This window comes from Argentina silus (genome assembly GCF_951799395.1).
Source record: "Argentina silus genome assembly, chromosome: 7".
NCBI lineage: Eukaryota > Metazoa > Chordata > Actinopteri > Argentiniformes > Argentinidae > Argentina > Argentina silus.
The window spans coordinates 10,014,149-10,034,772 of NC_139661.1; the positions used below are offsets into that span (position 1 = coordinate 10,014,149).

Consider the following 20,624-nt stretch of genomic DNA (forward strand, 5'->3'; position numbering starts at 1 on the left):
CCTGTCCCAGTGACAAAGCTTTAAGTTGCATCTCTTCATTCCGTGGACATTTTCTTTATTTCTAACACGTAAGGAAAAGCTGCTTGGCTGGATGCAAGTACTGTACTTACTGTACTGTTTGTTATGCCCCATTTGAAATGGATCATCTAATCCATCACATAAATGGCTATTGTGACACATTAACAGTAGATGCCTGAAAACATTATTATAAAGTCATTGTTTTCTCTTTACGAATTGAGACCGTTATATGAATTGAGATGAATGCTAAAGAATGAGTTTACTGTAACTTACTCCTCTTTGTGTTTACATTTGTGTTCATGGAAATATTGCTTCACATTCTACTGTATAGAGCATCTCCATGAAAGAAGCTGGTGGAAACAGGAAATAAATAAATTCTTCAATCACATAATATATGGTGGGGTGTATGGGACCATACTGTGGCTGAGATGGGTGTACGTCCTGCGAGTAAAACGAGCACACCCATTGATGGAGCTTGATTGGTTCTCCGATTCTAAAGGCGATTGGTCAAAGTCCCGTGTTGACTGTCCCACTCCAGACTGTCAAATCCAGCCAGCCATACAAGCCAGCCTTTTTACTAGGGCTATTTTCTCTAGAAATTGTATTAGCTAGCAAGCTAAGGCTTAATACAAAGAATGAGAAGAGTTACCCTTTTTGTTAACGGGACATCAAAAAATGGCAAGGTGCGTAGTCATATCAACTAGCTAGCTAGCTACAATCTGATTAAGATAAGTGGTTAGCTAACTGGCTAGCAATACTTCCTCCTAGGTAGCTAGGTAATGAGGCCCGTGTTCATTGTGGCTAGCATGCGACCTAGTTATAGTACTCACCTGCTGCTACATGTACTATAGCATGTTTGATGGCAATAGCTGATTTGTAACGATACAGCTACTGTGAGGCCTGTCAGTTTGGTATGTGTTCTTTCCTTTTTACAACAATGGCATGCCAATCTCTTGTGTTGGCTCCATATTAAAAACTGTATTCCGTCATTAGGTTGTAGCTGTGTATGGGACCTTGACCGACCTTTTATCTGTAGCAAGCAACAAATTGGGAATCAGAGCCTCACATTTATATAATGGAAAAGGCGGTCTCATAGATGACATCGCCCTCATCAGGTTCTGTATATTTTTATTTGACTGTATTAACTGTTATTTACTGTCACTATTTTTAGTGCGTATATTTATGTTTAGATGTTGTACTTATTACACTGTATTGTTGATGTTGATTGATGTAATGCTGCTCTGCCTTAAGCATTTCGTTGCATTGTATACGATATAATGTCAAATAAACTTGAACTTGAGGTAGGGTACATTCTGTCTAAATTCATTGTGAGGAACAATCAGATGGTCATCATCTCCCTTATTTAATATTAGCCCTAATATTTTAGAAAGTTAGAGGTATTATGATTTTGACAGTCTTCTGTGTAGTGCTAAAGAATTGTGTAGTCATTGTCTATTTCCACTATTGAATTAGCTGTCAGATAACTATTGGGGACATGAGTTCCTTCAGGAGGGTGATGATGAATGATGAGAGATTCTTGGGCCAGAGTCACATTTAGAGACTGTATTTATGACTCTGTGTTGACCTAATGATTGTTTACAATTTACATGATCAAGTGGTTGCAGTCTGTGAAATCTATCTATTTATTACAGGGATGATGATGTATTGTATGTTTCTGAGGGAGACCCCTTTGCTGGTGAGTTTGGATGTCCTTGACCTTATCCATGCAAACCATTTAGTTCTGGTTAGTGAGTTGATGATTAATACTACCTCTGAATTATGTGCTTCTCAGATCCACAGAGTGATGTCAAGGTTACAGGTGAGCGCCCTGGGGCACACACTGATTGGCTCACCCTCAATATTGGGGGGCGGCTCTTCACCACCACCCGGTAAGTATAAACCTCCGGGCCGTTTCCATGGTTTATGAATATCAACATTCATGAATACATAACATATCCGTCATTGGCTACATGTTCAAAAGGACATTTTGTCTCTACTGATACCATTGCTATCCACTTTATTCTTTGTGTCAGCCTTTTCCTCACAAACTCTTTTCCTTTACAGGAGCACCTTGGTCAGCAAGGAGCCAGATAGTATGCTTGCACACATGTTCAGAGAGAAGGGTAAGTTAAGCGCTAAAGAATATCTGTCACTTGTACCATTACCAATGAGCTATCACAAAAGCTGTTTTCGGTTGTGTTAATATCCATAATGATGGCCAGTTTTGCATGTGTTTTTCCTCTGCAGATGTGTGGGGTAACAAGCAAGATGACCGTGGGGCATACCTGATAGACCGCAGCCCAGAATACTTTGAGCCTATTCTTAATTACCTGCGACATGGCCAGCTCATTATCAATGAAGGAATTAATTTACTTGGTATGTTTGATGTGTACAGAGCATGCAATGCCTGCTTTCCCTGATCAGAATTACAAATTAATCAGATCACTACAGTACTGTGATGAAATTTGAAATGTAACACATTGTTTCATTGAGCAGTATCTGTTTTTCAGGGGTTCTAGAGGAGGCTCGATTCTTTGGAATTGAGCAGCTTGCTGAGCAGTTGGAAGTAGCAATTAAGGTTAGAGGACCCAGACTATGGATGCAGACTGATTTTTTTTATCAACTTGTTTGTTTCCCTTCTTGAAAGCATATTGACCAGTCTCCCCATGCTCCTCTCCAGAATTCCCAGCCACCTGAAGACCACTCTCCTATCTCTCGCAAGGAGTTTGTTCGGTTTCTGCTTGCTACGCCCACCAAATCTGAGCTTCGCTGTCAGGTAACAGACACATTTGCAAGGAAGCTGTACTATTGAACACATGCAGTCTATGTGACATACCATGTAAAGCTAACAAATAATACCTCTTTTTATTGATAAGGGTCTTAATTTCAGTGGTGCTGACTTGTCCCGCCTGGACTTGCGCTACATAAATTTCAAGATGGCTAACCTGAGTCGCTGCAACCTGATGCATGCCAACCTTTGCTGTTCAAACCTGGAGCGGGCTGACCTCTCTGGGGCTAACCTTGACGTAAGCACAAAAGCCCCTCTATTATTCTCACTAAACTATTTGTGTACTGTATACTGTAGGTTATGAGACCTACCTGTTACAGTGCTTCATACAGCATGTATGTATGTAGACAGTAATGTCTGATCTGTAGATTGTTATTGTGCTGTTCTGTTTTAGGGTGCTAACTTGCAGGGGGTGAAGATGCTCTGTACAAATGCTGAGGGGGCATCTCTGAAAGGATGCAATTTTGAGGATCCGTCAGGGCTCAAGGCCAATTTAGAGGGTAAAATGTCTTATTTATGTATTTATCTGGTAAGTGGAATTGCAAATATGGAAAGTGTAACACCTTTTTTATAACATGTACTTATGAACATGAAATGTCTCCTGCTGTATGATTAGGTGCCAATCTGAAAGGGGTTGACATGGAGGGCAGTCAGATGACTGGCGTTAACCTGCGTGTGGCCACTCTCAAAAATGCAACGCTGAAGAACTGTAACCTGCGGGGTGCCACTTTGGCAGGGACTGATCTTGAGGTACAGGAAGAGCATTAAAGAGGATTTTAATAAAACGTTCAGGCAAAGGGATGTGAATAAATGGTTGTTTTGTTACAACTAGTAGGAAGAAGATTACTAAGACCCCCCCCCCCCCCCCCCTCTCTCTCTTTGCTTCCTGCAGAACTGTGACCTGTCTGGTTGTGACCTACAAGAAGCCAACTTGAGAGGGTCCAACGTGAAGGGGGCCATTTTTGAAGAGATGCTGACTCCATTGCACATGTCTCAGAGTGTCAGATAACTCTTCCGCACAATCCCTGCACATTCCACCTGGGCTCAGGCTGAGTCGTGTCATGGATACCTGGCACCTGATTACATCAACCAGCCAATCCCACCCACCCCCTACTATCAAGCTTCTTTGACCTGTATGTAATACAGATGTATGCACATCCCTGGCATTCCACCCAGTAGTACAATTATACTAGCTTTAATTATCTTGCACTAGAGCACATCCAGGGTTATCCATTTCGGTTTAGTAGTGGAAGGTTTTACATGTTTGACTGTCTTTCCTTCTTTGTCCCAAAAACCAAAATATTTAATGTTCTGTATGTTTATCGTATATATGGATTCAATCCTAACTTTATTAAGTTGTTCTTTTTTTGATTTGCAGATGTATACACGTTCTTGAATACAGTACTTAATGCAACATTTCTGAAAGTGAGGTTTTTTTTTGTTTTGTTTTTAAGTTCAAGATATATCAAGACTGTTAAGTGGGAGGTGGCTCAGTATGGAGAGGCCAGATATAGAATGCTTTATGATTAGAATAAAGTTTTATGTGTAAGTCAAAGCCATATCGTAGCACTGGCAAAATGGCCAAATAATTTGCCATTATTGCACTACATAATTGTGCTATGGATTCCTCTGATAATAGACTATATGTCTGTTGAACTAGAAAATGTAACAGAATTTCAAGTATGCAATGTGCTATCTCCAGTGGGGAATTTCCCTCCTCTCCCAGTCAAAAGCTGCCTGTCACGTGTTTGATGTTTTCTGTGAATCTACCTCCTTATTTGTTAGCCCTGTCTGACTGATCTCTAGTTGCATGCATTTCACTGTGGCTTTGCCTAGTGTTGACTTTTGTTGTATGGAAATCCATTGTTCCTCATATCCAAATAATAACCAAATAATCAAAGTTTCTCTTTGTGGTTTGACAGAAGGCAAAGTTAATGAGTAAGATGTTTGACTTTAATTGTGTTACTGTTGTGTTCAAGCTTATGTAGCACCCAATTGTGGGAGGAAGATAGTTGTGTAGCAACAACCACAGATGGAGGTGCACAACCACCAATGGACTGGGCATATCATTTAATTATGCTTTGCACAAGTGTGTCTGAATTGTATTGCTGACTGTTATGTCTTACTCACAGGAAACCAAAAAGCAGAATTTGGTGCTTGTTGTAATCTAATGTATTTCAAATCCAGTGCTTCCAAAAGTTATTAGGATAGAGAAATGTTATCAGTGCTGGACTGTATTTGTCAGAGGAACAATCTAATTTCAGTTTATTTTGGACAATATATGCATGTTTAAAGACTGAGTTTTACCAAACGTTGACTGGTGAAATGTCTCTCGCTGTAGCTTAAACCTTTTGAGATGCAATGTTCTCTCTCAATTCTATAGTAGGTACTCTGTCTGTCCTGAAAATGAAGGCAATCATACAAATATTTCACCTTGAGTGTGGAAAAAGTCAATATCAGAATGTCATAAGAAACAATGATGGTTATTTATTTTGATATATATATATATATATATATATCATACTGTATGCAATATGGAGTGAAAGTTAGTTCTTCAAAGACTGGGCATATTCCTCCTCCCCTGTCTATAATTATTGCACTCAACCACAGAAATATTTAAATAAAAGACTGTTATAAATAAACTAAAGTCTCCCTGTCTTGTATTGTTAACTGTTGAAATCATAGGGGTTTTGACATAATAGAAATTACTTTGAATTGAGCTCAGTGACCCTGTCACCTTATAATTCCATGGTTGTGTGGTTGCTGTAAAAGTGCAATCATAACATATGTTAATCTTTTAAAAGGCTCTTTGGGGTGCCTCAGGTGGAGGTGCTTAGTCTGTAATATTTTGTGGGTTTTAGATTTCATTGACAGATTTTCCTATAATCCCACTTTGTGACCTCCTGCAGCGAGGTGATGGGACCAAGGGGTCACATGTGCGCCAAGCTGCTTATAAAACCTCAAAGAGAAATGTGTGCAGCACTGCTCAGATAAGACCGGGGGAAGACCACATCAAAAGCTCATCTGCTTTGAATCTGGAAAGGTTGGGGAAGACACTGAATAAGCCAAGATATGCACTTTGCATATCTTAAATGATTTTCCTCAAAAGTGCTCAGAGTAAATATGTATTACCTTGAATGTTTTTATGAAGATATGTTGAGGTCTTGTTTGGTCCATAATGAGCATTACATTCTTAGTTCATCAGCATATAATGAAAGATTGATTCTGTTTGCAGAATGGAAAAGAGCTTCCTGTTGTGGCTGTTGCTGTTGGTGGCGTTTGTATCACACGGCTACTGTCAACATTGGTCTTATGGCCTGAGACCAGGAGGAAAGAGAGACACTGACATCTTGTCAGACACACTGGACAATGTAAGTTCTTACAAATAAATGTAATTGAGACTTATCCATGGTTTGTGTGCAGATTTTCATTGTGAAATCTGAATGCTAATTATCTATACAGATTGTTGAGGACCTTCCCAAGATGGACGCACCATGCAGTATTTTTGGATGTGCTGAAGTCTCACCTCATGTCAAGCTGTACAGACTGAGGACATTACTTGTGAGTCTTGTTAATTCTCTGAAATGAGCAGTTCTGCATTGCTGTTTACCTGAAATATTGTATGGAATATTAAGTGATAAAACTAGTCCCTGCTAAAATACTTTTTCTATCAGCCATTTCTTTAATAACTTTGCACATTTATAGAAACATTAATAAGTTCCCAAATTTGTCTGGTGTTATAGCTCAAATAATATTGTCTAAATAATTCTAAAGTAATGAAGCACAATCAAAGACTGGACAAGATTGAATAGGTTTAAGTCATGCAGAATGCTATAAAACAAGTTATATATGCTATAAAACAAGTGAGTATATGGTAGCTAAATGTTATTGAGCTGGAGGAAAAGCCCTATTCTGCATCTCTACAGTTTTTTGCACTATTTGCTATAGTTAATTGGTTACACAACAAGGGGAATTGTTGCGTTGTGTAACAACTTGTTTCTATAGGTATGCGTTTGTGTATGTGTGACCCAAATTGAAAATTAAGTTATGAATTTGTTTTTTTTCATAGGCCAGCCTCTCTGACAGAGAAATTGGACGCAAAAACATCTAGACAATGTCATGTAAAATCCCTCAATTAAACCATACTGTGCCATTATTGTGTTTTAATTGTCATTTTTTCAAGTGGTTCAATGATGAGTGTCACATTATGTTTTGGGCTCTATCTATTGTTGTCACTACACACTGACTAACACTAATTCATTTCAACACTCACTGACTGATACACTCAACATTGTATTGACAGGCCAGGCCACAGAGGAACGCTTATGAGATGCCACGAGTTTATACATCAACGACTGGAACACACCCATTCTAAAATGTCAAAGGCACATTGTCAAAATAAAAGTGCTTATTTACAACCAACGCTGGGAGTACGGGGTGGAATTTGTTGACGCTTCTGTTGACTTTTATTTTGAAGTTTGTGTGACAAGTTTTGTTTCTGAGTTCCTGTATATAACGCCCCACACTTTGATGCAAGAAAATGTGCATGCTGTAGTATTTGTTCCAGAATTATTTTCTGACATCCAGAAACCTTCAGCCTTCCAACTCTCCAGAGGTAATTAATTAGCTAGCATAACTCCGTTTGAGGCTAGCATAAGAACCCCAGCATGATAGCTGTCATGCTAGCTAACGTTAGCTAGTTGTTAGGAGGGAAGAAGTCGAGTATTCACTAGCCATAGATATTTTGAGGTCCTTCTGATGCGTTTAATGACATCCTTCGCCAGACATATTACTAAGTATATATCTAATATCTCAGCCACCTACAATGAATAACATGTTTTTCAGAAGCGTGTTGACAATCTGGCCGTAGATGGCGTCCGAAAGCCATCAGTGTGGTTGCTGTTCCCATCAACTTGCATCCCCCAGTACTCACCAAACACTGGATGAAATGGACTTTGAAAGAGGTAACTAGCTAGCTGGCTTGTTGACGATATTAACTTCTGTGTGTTCTTCAACCTCTCAGGTTAACCTCTAGTTTATTAATGGGACATATATTGGACTGGAATCACAATGTAAATGTGAGTGAATTGTGCAGGTATCTGGTCTGCTGCAATGGATGGAGAACTGGAGAGGGTCAAATCATTACTCAATAAGGGGACGGACCCTAACCTGAGAGACTCAGCAAAGTACACTGCTTTGGTGAGGATGTGGCTCCCTTCAAAGACTACATGTAACATAGTTGGGCTTAAACTAACTGGTTCAACTGTAGAATTTGTGTGATTAATTTCAGCACTATGCCAGTCGCAGTGGTCATGAGTCAGTATGTAAGTTGCTTCTTGAGAGTGGAGCATGTGCCAACCCTCTGACCCCAGGATGGTCCACACCTCTCCATCGATCTGCCTACTGTGGACACCTGGGCGTGACCAGGTTGCTGCTTCACCATGGAGCAGATCCCCAGCTCTGTGATGATGATGGATCCACCCCCTTACATAAGGTAGACTATAATACTTCAGTATTACAATTGCAGAGAAAACCAACAACTTCAACAGCAAAAGCGATTGAGTAATATGGCATCAATGCATAACAGAGTGACTCCCTACTCATAGACTTCAACAACAAAAGAAGTGATATCTGCCAAGGTTTCTATTCTTGGCTCTTCCCAAGGTGGATATGATATCAAGGGAGGTAGTGTATGAGGAAGAGCCAATGAAGGCAGTCTTGGCAGATTTTAATTCTGCTATTGATGTGTATGATGATGACATAAATGTATTACTGATGGTGTCCATGTGTTTTTGTCTGTTGATGAATGGGATGAGCAGGCTGCAGAGCAGGGTCATGAAGAGGTTTGTGAACTACTCCTCCAGCACTGTCCCTCCCTCCAGAGCCAGGCAAATAAAAAGGGTCAGGTACCTTCCCAGCTAGCACCAGAGGGACATCTCCTGCAGGAGCTTCTGCGACCCCGTTGATGACACACACACAGTCGCACACCCAGATTTGTCTCACTGACAATGTCCAAACTAACCTGTGCACAAAACATTTACTGCAACTTATTAGTGACTCAGAGGCAGTCACTCTGCACTCTGTTTCGTTGTCTTGTCCACACCTAAACTGGCCAATGTCATCTGTCTGCAAACTCACATGTGAGTAATCATAACATATTGAGTTCCACTTCCAACCTCCAACCAGCAGAGGGTGCAGGTCTACCAGCAATTGGTTTGTTCCAACAAAGGTCTGTCTAAATGCTCATAGATTGCCATGTTGATCCTAACATCCTGGCCCTGAATTTGCAAGGTCTGGCTTGCCCCTTGGTTAACTGCAGTAGCAGACGCCTGTCTGTCTGTACGTGCTGTTTGAGCCATAGAACAAGTGCACGTCTGTGAAAACGATGTACTAGAAAACTGATGACAGGGTCAAAAATGAATCTGGCAGTAGTTTCATTCTTGTTCTTCCGTTTTTCAGAACTTTATGAAACTGAAAAAGAGGCTTTCCATATAGTGTGAGACTGATGTGTTTGAGCACGTTGCGAGGAGGAAGTTATGCTTCAGCTGCATTAATAACGACAGCCCGATATGACTTCCCTGGAAGAAGGAAATAGTGTCAGCCTGAACATAAAGAGGAGGACTAATCAAGCAAATTAGTTTGCTTTCGTTGGACTTGCATGTTAATTTGTCTGAAAATGTTCGTCATTATGCTGTGTAAGACTTGTACAAAGTGTAATTGAATAGATTCATTTGCTTAAATGTTTATTTGATTGGATCACTGGTTGTCTTTCACTATTTGATATGTCTGCAGTCGGCCAGCATCCATACCTACATGAATGATTAGCTAAATAAATAGCACTGTTGTAACGACTGAAGTAACACAGGCAAAGGACTCAGACAGAATCTTGAATTTAAAAAAAAAGTACGGTACACAGATGGTCAGTCAGGAGAGGCAGATAAATCTGGCATGGAGAATACAAAAGGCAAAATCAGGTAAACTGTCAGATCAAAAATAACCAGGAATACTCAACACGAGGAAAAATCGCTGGAACGCTTGACACAAGGTACAAAGACGAACTGGCACAGAGAAAAGGGAACACAGACTAAATACACTGGAGAGGGAAGGATAATGAGAGACAGGTGAAACTAATCAGGGCGGGGTAGACAGTCACACAGGCGGGAAACACAAGGGCAGGAAGTGAAGTATCTGAAATGAGAGGAGGTGAGTATATCAAAATAAAACAGGAAACAATGAATGAATGGCATGAAACAAAGAAAAACATAAGTTAAGGAGCAGGGCGAGACGTCACAACTTTGAAGTTTCTATTTGTCATATATGGCCAATAAATACACTGCCTTTTCACTGTCTCTCTTTTAGTTCAAGTTTAAAGGGGCAATCTAAGATTCAAACAAGAACAAAGCGGTCTTCCTGCCACTTTTGCACTTTTTGTAAACAGCTGAGGCATGGGGCTGGACAAATGTAACCACTCTCAAATTCATAGATAGAGCTATGTCTGTAAGGACTGACCATCCATGACATCAACATGATTGTTTTAACACTGTTTTGAAACTATACAATGTTTGATTACAACTACATTAAGAGTAAAATAAGCTGTGGGTTCTAATGGGGTAATATGGTTTAACTAAGCTCATTCTTCAAGAATCTAGTATATATAGTGTATATCATTAAGTCCAACAATGGATGTACCAATCCCAGATTGTCCCTTTAATGAGTATTATCTCATTCAAGTATTCTTTTTTTCTTTCTTTTTTTATGAGTTATTCATGGTCTTCCAGGTTGCATAGGGTAAAACTGTTAAAGAAATATGACTGCTCTCAGAGGGCCTGAGTATGATATTTGCTCATGAAGAGTAGGCTGGATGTTTTGGGGTGTTGACACAACAACTGCATTAACAGTTGGGAAGTGTGGCAGGCTTAACATTATGCTTCTTGGTCCGCTCCCTGTTCCAGCTATGTCTCCCCTCATGGCTTTACTCATGTGGAGCAATCTTGTAGAGCATCTCTCTCTGGCACTCCACCGTCACCTTGGCCCTCCCATCTTCTAGTTACCACCTTTTTATATTTTCTCTCTCTGCTCTAACTGAGTCTACATTCAGCTTTGTGTTTGACTCTCTGACCCCGCGTCCCCCACCACCTCCCTTCATCCTGTCCCAACCTGGTCGTCTTACTGTCAAGCCCTGCCTTGCACTGCGTCTCTCTCCCAACAGGCTCTGTGTAAATATGGACACATGACAGAAACCACACACTGGCGGAGTCTGGGGAACTTTCATTGGGCCCGGCTGGTGGGCGGTGTTTCCATTGCGCCCCTCAAACCACATCCAGTGCCGTGACTGGAGGGGTGCCAGAGCACATCTGGAGCTCGTTGCAGCTGACGCCACTCTGCACTGGGGTTGGGAGGGGGGGGGGGAATGTCATCCTAGCTCTCCAGTCCAACAGAGCTGTTAACCCTCAGCGACAAGAATATCATTCATGTGGCGCTAGAATTGTGTGACTTACTCCAGCCCAGCATACTGTACTCAGGAGAATGCCTCATGTCAATGCACAAAGCAGTTCTAATGTATTTTTGCCAATGAAAGATATGAACATATACAGTATTTGGGGAAAAGTTGCTTTTGTATTGTTTTAAGGGTGCCATGGAAAATAAAAATCTTTTAGCTGATTCATTTCAGATGGCACACATTATCATTGCTAATCATGGTGGTTTATATGATTGTTGCTCTGCCAGATTCTGTGAAAATCACTGTAAAAAGGTTATGCTGTCTCAAGTTTGCCAATGAGCGAGCTAATGAAAAACCTATGTGGCATAGGGGAGCTGGAGGAATGTTAAAAGGCTTCTCATTCTTTTTGATATGTCTTCATGTGTCAGCTTGAATGGGAGAATTGCTCGCCCTTTGATGTGGGAAACAAGCTCATGGAATCTGGCTTGTAATTGATACAAATGTACTATTATTTTCTGTAAAATCGGCATTTGCACACATTTTGATCAAAAAAAACATTTCTCCTTATCTGTACTTTTTGTAAACAACAACTCAATACTATATTTAATGAATGTAAAGCTATGTTAAATCTAGAGATAAACTCCACAAGACAAGGAATTTGGATACAGCTCTAGAACCCACTTCCTCGATAATGAGACCAAGTTAAGCCAGGACTGGATGTTATTCTCCTCAGAAATAGAAGGTGGTCTAAGAACTCTGGTTTGGAGCATTTGAGTTAGTGCTGGAGCCCATTGTGAACAGGGCTTACTCTGGGCAAAGGTAGAGAAAGGCTTGTTTGTGTTTCCTTATAGGGCATGTCTGCTCCCACTTGCTGTAAACTTTGGCAGACAGAGAGGGACACAAACATAGCTGAAGGTTTTACATCTTCTGCTCTATTCAATCAAAACTGGTTACAGGCTAAGTACAAATCGCAACATTTCTGAAATGAATGCAAATTTGGATTCATGACCTGAATTCGATGACATTGTTAATACAAATAAATGCAACTGCATCTTCATGGAAATATGCTCCCTCTCTCCATGCTTGATTGATGTTGTCTTCCAGAAACATCTTACAGGTTTTAATTGAACACAGTCCCTTGTTTTATTACATGTTAACTCTGAAAGCATATTTTGTGAGAATATTCAATAAATCTCATCACATGGGGAAGTCATAATTTTGTCCTGTAGAATATGAAATAGGCAAACAGTGCATTCACAGTGCCCTGCCCTATTTTAAATCAAACAAGTTCTATGAGGTTAAAGTAGAGATTCTAAGCTTTTATTTGATGGTATTTGTGTACATACTGTATTATGCTCTGCCAGGCCTGTACTGCAGCCATCTTGAGTTGTGTTTTATTTTTTTGCTTATCTTATCATCAGGAAAATAAATGCATGTTCAATTGGATTTAAATCTAAGAGATTGACTTAACCAGTCAAGACCTTTCCACTTTTTGGCCCTGAAAAACTCCCTAGTTGCTATGGCAGTATGTTTTGGGTTATTGTTTTACTGTATGATGAAGCGCCATCCCATGAATTTGGAGGCATTTGCTTGCACTCAAGCAGACAAGATTCTGTACACTTCAGAATGCATTCTGCTGCTGCCGTCAGCAGTTACAATCATCAATTAAGACAAGTTAGCAAGTTCTAGTGGCAGCTATACATGCCCAAACCTAACACCCTCTGCACAATGTTTCACAGGTGAGGTGGTATGCTGTAAATGCTGGGCAGATCCTTTTTTCTCTAAACTTTCCTCTTGCAATCACTCTGGTACATGATAATATTAATCTTATCTGTCCACAAGACCTTTTTCCAGACCTCTGAAGGCTTTTTAGGTACTTTTTAGCAAACTGTAACCTGACCATCCTTTTTGTGGATAACAAGTGGTTTGCACCTTTCAGTGAAGCGTTTGTAGTTTGGTTGGTGATGTATTCTGCAGATGGTACTGAAGTCTCTGACACATTCATGCTTACCTCCTGGAGTGTTCCTGATCTGTGGGACAGTTGTTGTTGTTTTTTTCTTAATTATGGTAAGCATTCTTCGGTCATCCACTGTGGAAGTCTTCCTTGGCTTACCAGCCGGTTTGCGATTGCTGAGCTCACCAGTGCTTTTTTCTTCTTTTTAATGATGTTCCAAACTGTTGGCAAGCCTAAGGTTTTGGCTAATAGCAAACTCCAAATGCAAATGCAAAGCAGAATCAATAGTAGACATTGACAGCTCTCTTATGCCTGCACAAATGATGTGACGGAACACACCTGACTTACCAGAAATACCTGTCAAGCCAATTGTCCCATTACTTTTGGGTACCCTAAAATAGGGGGACTATGAATAAAAAGTGGTTAAACCAATATGTACACAAATAACATCAAATAAGAGCTGAGAATCTCAGAATCTCTTAACCTCATAGTAATTGTTTGATTTAAAATCCAAACTTTTGGAGTGTAGAGGTTCGACAATGGATCTTTTGGAAAGACCCCTAATTAATTGTATTTTAATGGCTATTTTGGGAGCAGTATGGTTCTTTATATGTGTAGATAATGGGCCTGGCCACTGTCATCTTGGCTGCTGGTAAACCTCTTCTTCACCTGTTCCTTTCCCAGAAGCCATTCCCTGGTCTCCCAGCTGCAGTGGCAGAGCAGGACAGGGCCTGCCTGTGTGAGGCTGAAGTAATAAGGTAAATGTCTGGCAGATGGGCACACAGTTAAAAAGGAGTAGAGTCCCATACGCTGGCATAGAAGAACGCCCCATATTACCTAATGTGCCTTGTTGTATGGCTGAGAGGTTTGAGGTGAGGGAGGGTGGGGAGTGGGGGGTCATAATTAAATCTCAGGGGGCTGCTCCTCAGATATCCAACCTAATCTAATTCAACTCCACTCCCGCTTTAAAGCAGCATGTTGTCCGATGATTGAAGTGATGTTGGAGATCTAACCCTCCCACTGTCCAGGTTGCCTGGTGATGGAAGCCTGCAGGTGTGGGTCCAGAGGCTGCTGCTCGTCTCACCCGGTCAATCGGCAGTATCACTCTCTGGGGATGTTAAAACAGGGGTGTCAAACTCACCTTCACACGGAGCTGACAATTAAACCTAAAAACACAGGTCTTCAGACCCTGCTATAAATTCAGTGCTACAAACCATTGGCCAGGATAGATTATATGATACATCTCATTAACACAGCAGAAAGTGTGCTCAGAATATTAACATTATCAACTTTATTTATTTGGATTGCATTGAGAGTAAGGAAGAGACCCACATTCCTGTCAATCATCTCAATCTGTGTCATCTCTGTTTTTTCGTGGTTCTGCCTGGTTTGCACCTCAGTCAGTAAAATGAAGGATGACATGTTAGTGGGATGTATGGAATAGGAGAATGTGTGTTTGATTAAGGCATTGTGTTTCTGTCTGGCCAGTTCCTACATGCTTGGAATGATACTGAGTGACACGCAATCATTGACTGATTTGGACCTCCGGGAGGCTCACCTCTGAGGTAACTAGAGAATGCAGTAGCACTCTCTAAAAGCTCTGGCTGTAGTCTGATTCCAGAAATGCCATGGTGCCAAAATTATTATTATTATTATAATAATATATAATTATATTATTTCTGTTTGGTGAGTGTTTGTATTTGCAGGTAATACCAGTATTTTGAAATGGCACAATGATTATAGATACATTTGATAATGTGATATATTTTGATGGACCTCATTTTCAACATTGTAACATTGCATGGTTTATCGTTTCTTGGATTTCTCTTACTCTCTGTTTATTCATAACTAAAAGTGACATAATATAATAATACTCCAAAGTTTGCAGTGTTTGTGTATGTGTCACACCAAATCCAATGGATATACTATACTATATTTTCTGGTTGTAAAGGGTTATTTTCAAGAATGTTTATGTTTGATTTTGAGATCCAGAGGGGAGGGAATAAGTTTCCTCTTATTGATTATGGAGATGTAATCTCCTCAAAAGCATGCCCAGAAAAACAACCTCTAACCGCTACCACATCACTCAGAGAACAATTAATTAATATGTTGTAATATTAATCATATCTCTTCTTCCTGGTTTCCATCATGCAAGAGTAATTGGCAATCGATCAGCTTAACAAGCATCTCATGTAAACATGAGTATCCGCAATAGAACTATATCTGGGCCTTATTCAATCACTACTGGATCCTGGAATACTGGGATAAGGTCTATATTCTTCTTGTAATTTGAGAAGACACATTTGAATTCATGTATACTCGCTGTGTAAGAACAAAATCATCTTTGTCTTAACCCAGAAACTTTGGTCATTGGTTCTGATTCAACAGGGCTCTTGGTGTCTAAAAAAAGCCCTTTGAGAGCTCAAATTGCCCATATCGCCTCTCAAAAGTGACATATGTCACTATTGGCTTCCATTCACACACATTGTATTAAATTAGAAAACCACAATGGATGACAACATATGTGGACAAGATGCTGTGTGTAAGTACTTGTTGAGTACTCCTTGTCTCCTCCTCAGCCCAGGTTCCACATGCAGGGGAGAATGCTTCTCTGGCGCCAGATTGTTTATCCACTAAAAACCTTGTGTACAAATTGGCAGGCTCATTTGTTTACTAAGAAAAGGGAAATCAGGGGAACCAATGTATTGGGAAAAGGAAAGCTAGAAAACTATTTTATCTAGTGACAGTGATCAGTACCAGTTAAGACAATGGAGCTGGTAGGTTGCCCTTGCTGTTCTGTCCACTGAGATCTGTCACTGAATTCAACACAAAGCAACAGCACAATATGCACAAAGGCTTAAACAATAGACCATCTCTCAGTATGCGTGAATAACAAGAGAATGCAGCACCATGCTACACATGTAATTGAACAAGATGATTGCGCTGATGAACTGAGACACACACAGGCATACAGGCCCTCTGTCAGCAGGTGCCCAGCACACACTAGCCCATTCATATGCGCATTCCTGTCGCTCTGCTCCGAGCCCAGCAGGTTCCTCCTGGCCACTCAGGACAGGGGCTGACACAAAAGAGTCTTCAATCTGCCTCAGACAACAGCCAGCATAAAGGCCCGGAAAGCCACAACAGCGTGATGTCAAAGACCAGGGTGGGGGTGGGGGTTGGAGTTGGGGGGCTGCATGACGGATGGGGGCATTGCTGATGGATGGATGAGGGCTGGGTTAGGACTGGATTTAGTGGCAGGACTGACGGAGGCTTTTTGTTGAGGATTGTTGATCATAAAAAGCATATTTGTACTTGCCTAGTGACAATGGAATGCAAACAGGGGAAGGAAGGACGATTAAACACCACTTTTGGGTGTAGAGAGGCTGGTAGGGAAATCAGCATGCAAACCAACCCCAGGCAGATATTGTCCGACTAACCATTAAATTATACCCTGTTTGTTCTTATGATGATGTGTGGTTTTCCCTCTCTTTGGTTTTCTTTTGCAGAGGGCATTCCTGACTTTAACAGTATCCGGAGCATTTCCTTATATTGAAAGAGAGAGAAGAGTAAAGAGAAATTAGTTGCTCCACATTATCTTAAAACAAACTGTGTATCTAGGCTTGGTCTACTGTTGAACAATGAAAGTTCAACTGACATTGAAATGTATACAGTGTAAGCATACCCAATGCAAAGAGACTCAAGTCGCCCTCTGTCAGCTAACAGTGAAACTAAATTAGGTTGAGAGACTTCTGTGTTTCTTGGGCTACCGTGACATGTAAACATCAGAGAGAAAGATTAGTTAATGATTAGTTGAGAACGCATGCTTTATATAAAGCCCAGATAACACTGGACTCTGACTTTTATTGCTTCTTTGTAGCAGTCTGGGAGCTTTTTTCCCTTTGTTCCCTCTCACTCTGCTGTAGTTGACCAACATGTGATGCCAGGCCTGTAGTCTGTTCCTCTGTCTCCCACTCACCCCACCCCCCATCCCAGCCACACCTAGAGAGTCCAACCCCAGACCTCTGCCAAGGATGCTTACTGTACCTGCCAGTAGATCAGTGTACCCACCCCCAATTCTACATAATAAAAGAAAAAAAGGAAACTCAAAATGTACTCACTTTTATTTGTTACAAGCCACCACAGAGGCTTGTTCACAGGCTATTACCCCAGTTGTGCTTGAATTTACGCTATCAGTACTGATATCAGCACATACAGTTACCTGATGTCGTCACTGTGTTTGTCTATAACTTGCTAGTGGGATTGTTGTCATGTTTGGCAGAATATTCAACAAGGCAAATGATGAAATCTTCAAATGTCTTTAAAGTGAACTATGATTAATGTATTGTCTTCTCAGAAGTAGGCTGGAATAAAGAGCCAAATGAAGAAATGACTGAATTCACCAGCAGATGTTTAGCATTTTGGTCCTGTCTTTCATGTCTCTTTGGCATAATTTAGTATCATCAAATTCATGCCCCACACATGCATTCATTTTCATAGTTGATGACCTCATGCAGCACTGGAGGTACTTCTTCATCAGTAATCTTAAAAGAAATTATGATCAGAGAGCGTCTGTGGTGTCTCACAGTTTACAGCTACGCTCTGTGTTTGGAGCCAGACCTATTGAAGTGAAACAATGATGTGATTTACATCAGCACATTACCGGGGATTTAGGTCATAAACTAGGTTGTTGTAGTCCTATACAGTATGGTGTATATACAGTATGGTGGTTCCTTGTGAGATGAGTCTATGTCCAACTCATGTGCCGCCCAATATATGCTGCAAACAACCTTTATCTTTGTTAGAATTTTAATCTATTTGGAGAGGTAGTAGAGTAGACATGATTAAACATCAATTCTCATAATGAAGACATAGTTTTGATACAGCGCCCAAAAAAACAAATCTGTTTTCTACCTTGGTGTACAACCATCGACTCAGCTTTCCAATTATTACCCATTCCAAGGTTTATCTTCTCCTCCCAGTTCCAGAGTTTCCCTTTATGTCTGAGAAGAGGGATAGTTAGAAGGATATTGGGGTTGTGATGAAATGAATCTACCCAACAGAAGCTGCACTACGTGCCTGGAGCTGTAACCAATGCAACAGCAGAGAGATTATGTTTGTTCACTCTCTCATTAGAGGATAATGATACACCTACACCAGAGGAGCACAATGCCATTGTTTGAGAGAGAGAGAGCTGGAGGCAGATATCAACCAGTGAATCTCCACAGCAACCTTTTTCTGTAGTGTCATGTCAGTTTTGGATTGAGCCATGGGGTTGCTCCTCGTTGGCACATATCCCTACAAACATAACCATATGTTTAAGGTTTTATTTGATGTGGAATAAAAAGTCTTCTTTTTTTTTTTTTTACAATCTAGATGAGTAGATCCAGCTTCTCCCTCCTATTGTTGCTGTTAGTTTGGCTCCATGTTTGAATGACAAACCAAACTGGGATGCATGTGTCAATGCATGTGAGATGGGGCAAACTTGATTGAAGCATCTGTTGCTTATCAAATAGAGCAGAGTGACATCAAAGACCATATGAAGTCTCCAAATATAAAGGATGTGATTGATGGAAGAGCAGTGGCTTTCATGTTTTGTAGTGAGTTACCATATGTGCTCATACATGCTGATGGTATTTGATATAGTGCCAATGATTCAAGATTCAAGATTCTTTATTTGTCACGTGCATACAAGTATACAGTGAAATGCAAAAGCGACAGTGCCACAGAGTAGTGCAACAATAAGTTTTAAAATAGAATAAAATAAAATAAAATAGAAGTACTAAAAAATATAAACAGTATGAACAGTATAAACAGTATAAACAGTATAAGCAGTATAAACAGCGGTGAAGCAATGTACGCAATGGAATGGCAATATACAATGGCAATGACAGGTTGACAGTACAGACAATTACAGTAGAGGATGAGTCTGCAATGGATGATTATGTGTGTGCATATGTGTTATGATGTCAATGAGTGTGTGAGTGACTTGAGGGGGGCACTGGTGGGGTCATCGTTGATGATCCTGATGGCATGGGGGAAGAAACTCAGTCTTAGTCTCTCTGTTCTTGCTGCATGACAGCAGCAGCTGGAACAGTCCGTTTTTCAGGTGGTGAGGGTCCTTCATTATCCTGTAGGCTCTGGTCCTACACCTCCTGGTGTACAGGACATGGAGAGGGGGGTTGGAGCTCCCATGGTCTTTTCTGCCAGGCGTACCACTCTTTGCAGAGCTCGCCTGTCCTGGGCAGTGCTGTTACCGTACCAGACGGTGATGTTGCCAGCCAGGATGCTCTCCACAGCTCCAGAGTAGAAGGACTGAAGGATCCTCCGGGAGACTTTGAATTTCCTCAGCTGCCTGAGATGGAACAGGCGTTGCCTTGCCTTTCCCACCAGTGTACTGATGTGGGTAGTCCAGGTCAGGTCTTCTGTGATGTGGAGAGTGGTGTGGAGGACCTGGGAGATCATCCGTGGATCTATTTGGTCTGTATGCGAACTGCAGTGGGTCCAAGGTCGGAGGGAGGGAGGAGCAGATGTATTCCTTAATCAGCCTCTCAAAGCACTTCATGACCACTGAGGTTAGAGCCACGGGTCTGTAGTCATTCAAGCAGGCTGGGGAGGTGATCTTGGGCACAGGGACGATGGAGGATCTTTTAAAACAGGTGGGAACTACTGAATTAGCCAATGCTCCCATATGATTCTCTATCCAGTTACTGTGAAGTGGTTTTAAATTTGACAGACACTGTTAGCTTATTACGTCTATCAAACTTGAGTTTGAAATGTCTGATCTTTTGAAATGTCTCAGACAGTGAGAAAGAAAACACATGCTTGATCTACCACAAAAGTTTAGGTCTGAGATTAAATTCTTCTTATTTTCTTTCTTTACAAATAGTACGAGTACATAAGGTTTGTGTTTCATTTCTTTAGCCTATCACTTACTGGGTTTTCTACCCTGCACTTCTCATTTCTTCCACAGATTAATTTCCCCTTAACTCAATTGTCCCTCACTCTCTCTCTCTCTCTCTCTCTCTCTCTCTCTCTCTCTCTCTCTCTCTCTCTGAGTATGCTCCTCATTAGTCTCTGCTGGTCTGGTTCACACCTCATTGCCACCTCCATTCATTGCTATATTTGGTGATAAGCTCTCTTTAGTAGGTCAATGGGGGCCTTTCAGATCCGCCTGTGTGCTTTCAAAAAGAATAAGACAAGGGTAATGGACAATTAGGTAGATTCATTCTTTATTTCTGGCATTTTCTGTAAAAGGTTTCAGTAACTACTTCCTGTTCTAATCGAGTATACTTGTGGCCTGGCCTGAGTTAAGTTGTTGCTTTATAGCACAGAATCTGCAGAATAATAAATAAGTATACTATTCAAAACAAATGTGATGTAATAATGTTGAAATTATCTCTGTAATAATGATGAAAACCCAC

General features: G+C 40.8%; 2 protein-coding genes across 2 annotated transcripts; both read left to right on the forward strand.

The window, feature by feature from the left end:
• The first annotated feature begins 567 nt into the window (after positions 1-567).
• Positions 568-5,439, forward strand: kctd9a (potassium channel tetramerization domain containing 9a). The gene is made up of 12 exons (XM_083672648.1): positions 568-701; positions 1,012-1,133; positions 1,671-1,714; positions 1,811-1,907; positions 2,083-2,141; positions 2,266-2,394; positions 2,529-2,596; positions 2,699-2,794; positions 2,895-3,044; positions 3,201-3,306; positions 3,423-3,556; positions 3,699-5,439. Exons 1-12 carry the CDS (start codon positions 654-656, stop codon positions 3,813-3,815), a joined length of 1,170 nt encoding a protein of 389 aa, XP_083528774.1. The 5' UTR covers positions 568-653; the 3' UTR covers positions 3,816-5,439.
• A 1,860-nt stretch (positions 5,440-7,299) lies between these two features.
• On the forward strand, positions 7,300-9,562 carry ankrd39 (ankyrin repeat domain 39). Its single transcript, XM_083674243.1, has 5 exons — positions 7,300-7,421; positions 7,652-7,770; positions 7,902-8,005; positions 8,097-8,300; positions 8,626-9,562. The coding sequence occupies exons 2-5, from the start codon at positions 7,677-7,679 to the stop codon at positions 8,770-8,772; spliced, it is 549 nt and encodes a 182-aa protein (XP_083530369.1). The 5' UTR covers positions 7,300-7,421; positions 7,652-7,676; the 3' UTR covers positions 8,773-9,562.
• The last annotated feature ends 11,062 nt before the right edge of the window (positions 9,563-20,624 follow it).